Source organism: Carlito syrichta, unplaced genomic scaffold (genome assembly GCF_000164805.1).
Source record: "Carlito syrichta isolate Samal-C Ts95f unplaced genomic scaffold, Tarsius_syrichta-2.0.1 Scaffold311830, whole genome shotgun sequence".
Classification (NCBI taxonomy): domain Eukaryota; kingdom Metazoa; phylum Chordata; class Mammalia; order Primates; family Tarsiidae; genus Carlito; species Carlito syrichta.
Window position 1 is genome coordinate 1,031,492 of NW_007255926.1, and position 9,994 is coordinate 1,041,485.

The 9,994-nt window shown below is 42.9% G+C and overlaps 1 protein-coding gene across 1 annotated transcript in view; it reads left to right on the forward strand.

Annotated features, from left to right (window-relative positions):
* The window catches only part of LOC103271660 (interferon-induced, double-stranded RNA-activated protein kinase-like), a 33,819-nt gene that overhangs the window by 5,046 nt on the left and 18,779 nt on the right, over nt 1–9,994 (forward strand). Inside the window, exons 3-5 of the mRNA XM_021718096.1 lie at nt 1,544–1,692; nt 3,876–3,938; nt 5,809–5,931. Of these exons, the coding sequence (XP_021573771.1) occupies nt 1,544–1,692; nt 3,876–3,938; nt 5,809–5,931 (335 nt within the window). The remainder of the gene's footprint in view (nt 1–1,543; nt 1,693–3,875; nt 3,939–5,808; nt 5,932–9,994) is intronic.

Sequence of the window (9,994 nt, forward strand, 5' to 3'; positions counted from 1 at the left end):
CCGGGAGCGGCCACCGCACTCCAGTCTGGGTGACAGAGTGAGATTCCAACTCAAAAAAAATAAAAACATAAAAATAAAATTAAAAAGTTTCATGTTGTGCACAGCTACAGGAGATAGTGGATAATGGTTGTAATATGCAACATGAAATTGTTCACATGTTAAACAACAGAGGACCTGTGTCGGATTTCGACAATTTTGAAAAAATTTAAATCCCGTGCCTTTGGGAGGCTGAGGTGAGTGGATTGCCTGAGCCCGCGGGTTCGTGAGCCTCCTAGGCAGGCGAGACCTCATCTCTACAATAAAATAAAAAAATTAACCGGGCGTGGTAGCGCGCGCCTGTAATTCCGGCTACTCGGAAGGCTGAGGCGGAAGGATCGTCAGAGCCCAGCAGGTCGAGGCTGCGGTGGCCGGGAGCGGCCACTGCACTCCAGTCTGGGCGACAGAGTGAGACTCCAACTCAAAAAGAAATAAAAAACCTTGGAACTTGATGATATCATCCCTCTAATCAAAACCAAAAAAAAAAAAAAAAATGAATCATAATTACACACATAATTATGAAAGCCCTAGAATTGAGTCAAAAGGTTGGATTAAACAGAGTCAAAGCAGAAGAAAACAATAACAATGGCAAAATTAATGTAAAAGTAACAAAGAAATAATAATGAAGATCAATAAAACCAAAAGCTAGCTCTTCGACAAGATTAATAAAGTAGAAAAACTTTGGACAAGATTTTGTCAAATAAAAAAAAAGAGAATATGGATAACAATGGTAGACATAACACTGTTAGGTTCACCTTTTCATTAAACTCTGACACAGGACACAACTTTATGTTAATATCTGTTGCTGTGTGGTTTTTTTCTGTTTGTTTGGTGGGGCGTCAGAGTCTCACTCTATCATCCAGGCTGGAGTGCAGCAGCATGTTTACTGCTCACTGCAGCCTTAACCCTCTGAGTTCAGGCAATCCTTCAGCCACCTCCCAGGTACCTGGAACTACAGGCATGCATCACCATGCCCAGCCTATTTTTTTGATTTTTTGTATAGAGTAGGTCTTGCTATGTTGTCCAATTGGTTGGTCTTAAACTTCTGGGCTTAAGCGATCCTCCCACCTCAGATTCCCACAGGGCCGGGATTATAAGTGTGAGCTACCGTTTCTGATCTCATTTTTTTTCATTAAGCTGTGATCCAGAATTCAGCTTTGCACCTAATTCTGTTGCCCTGTTTTTTGAGATTAAGAGAGGGTACAGCAAAGTACCCCTACACAACAAGGCGTTTTATCACTTTACAAGGACAACTAAGAAAATGTACTATTTTTTTTCTTATGAAACCATAAAAGGAAAATGGGTGCTTTTTTTCCTAGTGTTAAAACTTATCCTTGTGGGATTTTTTTTGGTAGAGGGAGTTAAATATGTCACACTTTTCCTCAAGGTAATATAATAGGGGAATATGTAACTTCTAAGTTATCCTTCAAATTGCTCATTTAGTCACTTTATTAGAAAAATAAAAGGATACGTCTTTGTTGTCATTTATACTTGTTTTTCTTTGTAGGCAGTTAGTTCTCAGTCACTGACAACAGCAGACATTTCAGAGGGATCATCCCGTGAGAATTACGTAGGCCTCGTTAGCACAGATATCCAGTTAGCAGGACTAGCTATGAATTCTGAGCAACGTGACTTGACAGAGCAAGAGCCCAAAAGGTGAGGTGTCATCGGCTTTTCTTTCTGTAACATTGTATCTAAGCAGTAAAGCAGGCTTATTTTCATGCCTAATTATCCAGACATATTTGTCCTTTTGTTACATTCTGTATGAAACGGTTTATATGATGTGTAAGCAATTGGACTTATCATTTTTAATAAAAATGTTAATTTGCTAAAGCTGTGAGATCCATCCACTATAATTGATCACACTAAGGTCATCCTTTATTTCTGAGGTGTATTAGGATGGCTTAGTCTGTGGGACGCCTGAGAGAACAGGGTGCCCCTGCTTGAAGGATGTGGACATCGTCCCATCACTGAGGTCGTGATGGCAGCAACCATGTGCGTAGAAGGACTGCCCACCAATGTCAGAACAGGGAGCTGTTTGTCCTTCAAGTTTGAGTTAAATGAACAAATACCATGTATCAGAAGGAATGGGTGTAGCTCTAGACTGTGAAGACACCAGGATTTGGGGGAACTGCTGAGCAGATGGATGAACTAGAGCTTGGGAGTTACCGAGAAAATCAGCAGTGAACCAAAGTGTGCGGAAGGGAGGTTGAAGGATGGATTGGAACTGAACATGTTAAACCCAAAATTCAAAATCCGAGAGACCACCAAAGAGCCAGCTCTGATGCAAACACACAAGGGTCTTTATTCAGGCTCGAGTCTGGGCTCACGTATGAAGCTGGCTGTGGCTTCAGGGATGAGAGCGTTGATCCAGTATGGCAAGCAGTTTTTATACACCATTACAGAGGGAGGGGAAAGAACTTTAAACTTGGTTTTACATGATTGGGTAATTTCTCCTAATGAGTACGGGAACACTTGGTATTGGTAGGTGCCTTTCGTGGGCTTCAACCTGACTGCCCGTGATTGACAGAAACCCACTTAACAGGCAGAGTGGAATGTCAGATAAGTTAGGTTCATACAGTCACTGCATATAAATTAACTTGAGCAAGGAGGCAGGAGGTTACTAGCGCCTCCAAATCTGCTGCAAAGGAATGTCTGAAAGGGGCTTATCGCTTTAACATTTACATCCCGTTGTAAAAGCAGAAGTCAGCATGGCAATTGGGACTAACAATGCTTAACCCAAGAGTTCTAAATACAAACACTACTTAAGACACTATGTAACTACACAATCAGTCGCTACCCGGCACCCGACATATGCCTAATTCTACGGGGTCTGAGGTAGGATTTAAAGTACTAAGATTTCATAAAGTACAATGAACATGAGGTAGAAACACACAAAATATATAGTAAACATGAGGTAACTAAGATTTCATAAAGTACAATGAACATGAGGTAGGGATATATAAAATATAGTGAACTAAACACTACTTTTACAGCAAGTATGACTTTTTAAGTTTCTTGGTTTCTTGGGTCTTTCAAACAGAGATTGCTCCTTTTAACGGAATGCAGCCAGGAATCGTAGCCTGATGGTGTCAAGGATGTGGAAGACTTGAGGGCTGAGATAACAATTTGGATATGTTTGGTTTTAGGTCAACTGCAAGGAGATGTGCCTCCCACAGCTGTGAGCCTGAAGGAAGAAAAGGGAGGCTGGTGGCACGTCAAGAATTAGTGCTACAGGGTGATGAAAGGAACTAGGAAGGAGATGAGAATAATAAGAGAAGAACCATAAGTGTATATAGTTTTGTTTTTTGAGTAGGAGTTTCACTGTGTCACCCAGGCTGGAGGGCAGTGGCATGCTTCCGGCCACCACAGCCTCGGCCTGCTGAGCTCAAGCAATCCTTCCGCCTCATCCTTCCAAGTAGCTGGAACTACAAGCATGCGCCACCACACCCGGCTGTATAGTTTTATAAAGAAAGAGGTTAACACTTGCTGCCCTGATATGCTTAGTTGACCAAAAATATAAAATTCCTAATGTCAGGCATGTAACCTACCATAACCAAGTGACATTTGATTTCAGGATTTTGTTTGTTTGTTTTGTTTGAGTCGGAGTTTCACTCTGTCATCCAGGCTAGAGTGGATGATCATGACTCGCCGCAGCCTCATCTTCCTGGGCTCAGGCGATCCTTTCATTACAGCCTCCAAAATGGCAGGGACTACAGGTGTATGCTACTATACTTGGCTAATTAAAAAAAATATTTGTAGAGACGAGGTCTCGTTATGTTGCCTAGGCTGATGATTTCAGTTTTATCTGAGTTTTACATTCTTTTTTTAATTTTTAGATATTTGGCACCTCGTTTTTACCCTTCTGAGAGGAAAGAAAAAATGGATACTGTGGACATAAGGTAAGTTGGAACTGTGAAATAGTATTTGTTTGAAAATATGTTTGTTCATTCAGCTGAAGTTTCTTAAGATCCTGTTATAAGGTTAAATTATATTCCTTCCTGAGTAGTTTAAATGTTGTAACACAATCAAGCCCAACAAGGATCATTGTCTGTTGATAAAGTAAGATTAGACAAATCCAATGGGATGTGATAAATGTGGATCTCTCTAACATCTATGGAAGTCATTCATATTGAAGGTGGGTACTTCTGTAAACCAGTGATTATAAACAAAAAGTACTTCTGCAGGATTCAGAATTGATCCACTTACGTCTGTTTTTCATATATCTAGCTCCATGCCAGATTTCACTCAAAAAAAAAGGGTTCCTCTGCTGTAGACAGTACATTTGGGTTTTAATGAAATCTCTAAAACACAGGAGACCTTTGCAACAGGAGAGCATTGCAGATAAGTTTAAAGCACAGTAAAGAAGGCAGGGCACTTTGGCTCACGCCTGTAATCCCAGTACTTTGGGAGGCTGAAGCAAGAGGATTGCATAAGCCCAGGGATTCAAGATCAACCTGGGCAACTTGGTGAGACCTTGTCTCAATAAAAGAAAGTTAGCTGGGCATGGTAGTGCAAACCTGTAGTTCTAGCTTGGAAGGCTGAGGTAGAAGGATCATCTGAGCCCAATAGGTCGAGGCTGCAGTGGCCGTGAATATGCCACTGCACTCTAGTCTGGGTGATAGTGAGAATCCAACTCAAAAATAAATAAATAAATAATAAAAAAAATTAAAAAGAGGATATTAAACCAGTAAAGAATCAACGCATACTCTTCAAGCATCTCATATTTAACCGGCACTGTGCTGGACAGGAGTTTGTAGCAGAAACAGGTAGAAACGATTCCTGCGCTCATGGGGTTTTATGGGGTTGATGGCCAGTAAAAAAGCAATTACCCCAAAAATCTGCCATGACAGATGTTGGTCAGAACTCCAAAGGGAGAGAAACAGAAGCAGGGTACTTGGACTTTGAGTGAGGGTGAGGCGAGGCTTCTCTGAGCTCTCAACTGCAGGGAGGCCTTCAAGATGAGGCCAGGAGGCGCTGAGACCTCCAGAATGACACCGGGAGGGTGGAGGTGAGGGGGGATGTGAGTGTTGAGGACAGATAGAAGGACATGTCTGTGCCTACAGTGAGCAAGGGCTCGGCTCCAAGGATCAAGCCTACAAAGGGAGACAGGGGGCACGTCACATGGCACCTCCCAAGCCACTTGGCTTTTTATTTTTGCTGCAAGCAGAGGTGGGCTATTGGTGAGTTTCAGCAGCAGAGAGACGTGACCAGACCCCATTTTCATCCCTCTGGTTGCTGCCTGGGTCATGGGTTGGAGCAGGGCAGGACATGAGGGAGGGTGGGGGGGGAGGGTTAACTAGGGAAGTGTGGACTGGGGTGAAGTTGATAAAGACAGAGAAAAGGGCACAGTTGCCAGCCATGTGTCCTGGAAGTAGCATCGATGGGGTCTAAGGATGGTGTGTGAGGTCGGAGAGAGTTACAAACCTGGCCAGGCTCAGATAACACGTGTATTTCTCCTATGGGACTTGGTGGAAGCTGTGGAGTACAATGTGGTGATGTTTTGGAATGTCTTGTGCTTGGGATGGGATCCTTTATCAGCTTTAGAACAGCCAGGAGGTGCCTGTGATTCCCAGGGATGATTATATTGAACTCAATATGGGAGGCAGAGGGGGTGAGACCAGAGGCAGGAGGAAGGGACGACCCTTTGCGAATCAAGAGTTTCTATTCAGGAGAGACACGTGTTTGTTAAACAGTCCATTTCTCAAATGATATTAAATGGTGGGGAGGGAGAAAACAGTGAACCTCATAACAGTGGTGTTTATCTTTAAGGTTTGTCAACGATTTTGAAGAAATACAACCAATTGGCTTAGGTGGATTTGGTCACGTTTTCAAAGCAAAACACAGAATTGATGGAAAGATTTATGCTATTAAGCGTATTAAATATTTTGATGAGTAAGTAACATGTTTTATTGTTTTTCTTTTTTATAGATTAGAAAATATAGTTTATTTAAAAGTAAATTAGAGAAAGAGGAGATTCACCTCCCCAAGGTAGGGGTGGGGACCAAAGCCAGGAAACATGACCTGGCTATAGTTGAAGAGCACAATGGCTACACCATAGCTTAGCGAGGCAATGATCAGTGTTTTATTATTTTTCAATATGAAGATGTGTTGAACCTGCACTGTTCATGTTTCATGTTTGTCTCTTTGTCAGTATATCATTTACTCTTTTTTGGTCCTGCTTAAACATTCCATTCCCCCAAGAGGAGCTTGGCTTACTGCGAAGTGATATCACTTTACTGTGGTTATTTGATAAAAAAATGTTTCTACTATTGACCATCCTTTTGAGGTTGTCTTGAAGACTGAAGCTAGTAGAGTCATGGTTCAAGGTGACCTTTGAGAGGGTCTATTCTCACCTCCTTATTTTACAGATGAGGAGACTAAGAACCAAAGATGTGAGCTGGTGTGTCTCAGATCAAAGCTAGTTGGTAATTGCACTGGTTGTCTATCAATGCATAATACAAGGGGGAGGGGCTCAAAAAACCTGGAATTTATTTGTTAAAACTGTGTATTTATTCTTACATGTATAAACTTAATTCACTGTTAATGTATTTTTTGTTTATTGCAATGCACCTATTGAAATACTTTCTCCAGTGCTCCAAACAGTTTTGAACTCATCAATTTTGATGCTTTTTAGTGATTCTGTTGTTTTTTTATTTTACCTCTTCCACACTGGCAAAATGTTTCCCCTTAAGGACTTTATTTAATTCAGGAAAATGAAAAAAAGTTGCGTGAGTGATATTAGGTAAATAGGAAGGGTTGGGTTATGGAAGTCATGCTGATTTGGTCAAACACTACTGAACACTCAGCGTGGTGTGGGCATGTACGCACGTAAATCACCCATCATAAAATGGGCAAACGCATTGAATCTCCAAAAAAACTCACTGAATCTGAACGCAGACTCTCAAAACAACGCTAGCAGGTACACAGATACTGATGGGTTCCTAGAACACTTACCTAGTGGGAGAAGCCTGTACTACAAGGGACCTGTCCTCCAAAAGGTAATTTCCAGGTTTTTTGGGTCCTGCCTCATACACTGCTCCTAAATGCAGTGGCTTAATAACAACGATTCAATGTTATCATCCATGGTTCTGTGAGTTGATTGTGCTCAACTGGACACTTCTCACTTGGGACTCGCAGGTATCTGCAGTCAGGGGTCATCTGAAAGCCTGATGAGGCCAAGCTGGCTAGCAGTTGATGCTGGCTGTGGGCTTGAAGTCCTGCTGGGACTCCCAACCAGAGCATTTCCACATGGCTTCTCCATGTAGCCTGGGCTTCTCACAACTTAGCAGTTGGGTTTCAAGAAGGATTGGTCCCACAACCAGTCATCCAAGAGACCAGGAAGGAGTGGCAAGGCATCTCTTTTTTTTTTGAAAGCAGGATTTATTGAGAGGACAGAATAGCTCCCACAGTGGGAGGGGATCCTAAGGGATTGCCCAGCAAGGCTTCTCTTGACTTAATCTGAGAGGTTTCAGAACATCACCTCTACCATGTTGGGTTGAAAAGGTCACTAAAGCCTACTCAGATGCAAAGGGAGGACAAATAGACTCTACTTGACTATTGAGGTGTGGATGTGTGTGAAAAGGGAAGGAATTGAGCATGGCCATCTTTGGACATCATCTCCCATGTAGAAAATGGAGACTTAGAACCCCTCTGTGCTGGGATACCAACCCACTGTGTTCCCATTATAACCCACTCCTTCCTATGTTTATATGTGTCATTTGTCCTCTCCCTCCCACTGGGTGGCAAAAATCCTTCTGGAAGGAAATCACAGAAAGGAGGTCTTCTGTCGCAGGCTCACCAGTTCCCCAGTCTTGTTTGCTGTTCTCCAGCCATTGTCACCATGTGTAGCTCACCAGATGGGTCCATCAGGGATCAGAAAAGGAGCTGGAAAGGGACCTGGGCTAACGGGTGAGAGCAAAGGAAAAGCAAGCGTAGAGGGCCAGGGGCTCTTCATCCCAGGCACACAATCCTGCTTCCTGCCTCAGGGACAGAGCCTTGCATGAGAGACCCTCATACCTATGCGGCATCAACACAAGGCTTTTCCTTCTTTGTTGTTTTACTTAACAGGCATGAAGTACTGTTGTTCCCCCCATTAAATAGCAATTTTTGTTGTTGTTTGTTTGTTTTTTGGGCCAGAGTCTCACCCTGTTGCCCAGGCTCGAGTGCTGTGGCAGGCTCACGGTCACCCCAGAGTTGATCTGCTGGACTCAGGCAATCCTTCCACTGCTGTCTTCCAAGTAGCTGGAACTACAGGTGTGTGCTAACACACCCGGCTAGTTTTTTGATATATTGTAGAGACAAAGTCTGGCCAAGTTGCCCAGGCTGATCTTGAACCCCTGGGCTCAGGTAATCCTCTCACCTCAGCTTCCCAAAGTGTTGGGATTACAGGCTTGAGACACCGTGCTCAGCCAGCAATTTTTAAAATGGTAGTATGTGGTACAGAATAGATCAGCTTTCTCGCTGTGGTCTGTTGAAAGTCTCTTCCTAACACAAGGGTTTGTAAAAGAAAATATAAAATTGATTTTTTAAAATGATAATAAGCTACGTGAGAGACTGAGGAAGGAGGATTACTTGAGGCCAAGATTTTGAGACCAACCTGTGCAACATAATGAGTTTATGCCTCTAAAAAAATTTTTTTTAATCAGCTGGGTATGGTGTGGCAGGCCAGCTACTTGGGAGGCTGAGGCAGGAGGATCACTTGAGCCCAGGAGCTGGAGGCTTCAGTGAGCTATGATCACCACTGCAATCTAGCCTGGGCAACAGGTGAGACCCTATCTCAAAATTATGAAAGGTAGTAATGCTGATGAAGGTACAGTATCTTGGGTATTTCTAGTGGCTTTTTAATTGATGTAGTATGTTTAAAAATATACTTGGAAGTATTTCTGTGGAGCCATAAAAATGTTTATACACTTTGGCCCAAGGATTTCCTGTTTGGGAACCTGTTCTAAGAAAATTATTTAAATTATGGATTTGTTTTTTTTTTTTTTTTTTTTTGAGTTGGAGTCTCACTCTGTCGCCCAGACTGGAGTGCAGTGGCTGCTCCCGGCCACCGCAGCCACGACCTGCTGGGCTCCGGCGATCCTTCTGCCTCAGTCTTCCAAGTAGCCGGAACTACAGGCACGTGCCACCATGCCCGGCAAATTTTTTTTGATTTATTGTAGAGATGAGGTCTCGCCAAGTTGCCCAGGCGGGTCTGAAACCCACGGGTTCAGGCAGTCCACTCACCTCAGCCTCCCAAGGCGTGGGATTACAGGCTGAGCCACAAGAAGATATAAATTGTAGTGTCATTTATAACAGAAATATTAGAACAAACAAAATAGCCCTCAATAAAGAAATGATGTGTTTTGTTCTCTCCACTGATCAATGGCTATCTCACAGCCATCAAAAAGGAGAGTTATAAGGAGTTTGTGACCAGCCTGGAGAATATAGTGAGACTTTGTCTCTACAAACAATCGAATTAAAAAAAATTTTTTTTTGCTAGGTGTGGTGATGCACACCTGTAGTCCAAGCTGTCCAGGAGGCTGAGGAGGAAGAATTGTCTGAGCCCTAGAGATTGAGACTGCAGTGAGCTGTGATTGTGCCATTGCACTCCAACCGGGCAACTGAGTGAGACCCCAACTCAAAAAAAAAGGTTTTATGCTGAAATGACTTCACATGAAATGATTTGATGCTGAAAATTGCTTTAGAATAATCCAGAAGAAGGTGAGGATGTGGGAAGAGTGTAGATCGGCCAAGACTCAATAACTATTTCATCCGGGTGAGGCTATATAGGGATCATTATACTATTTGTGCTGCATTTTAATGTTTTGAAATCTTACATTAAAACTTTATATAAGCCGGGCTTGGTGGCTCAGCCTGTATCCCGCGCCTTTGGGAGGCTGAGGTGAGTGGATTGCTTGAGCCCGCGGGTTCAAGACCCGCCTGGGCAGGCAAGACCTCATCTCTACAATAAAAT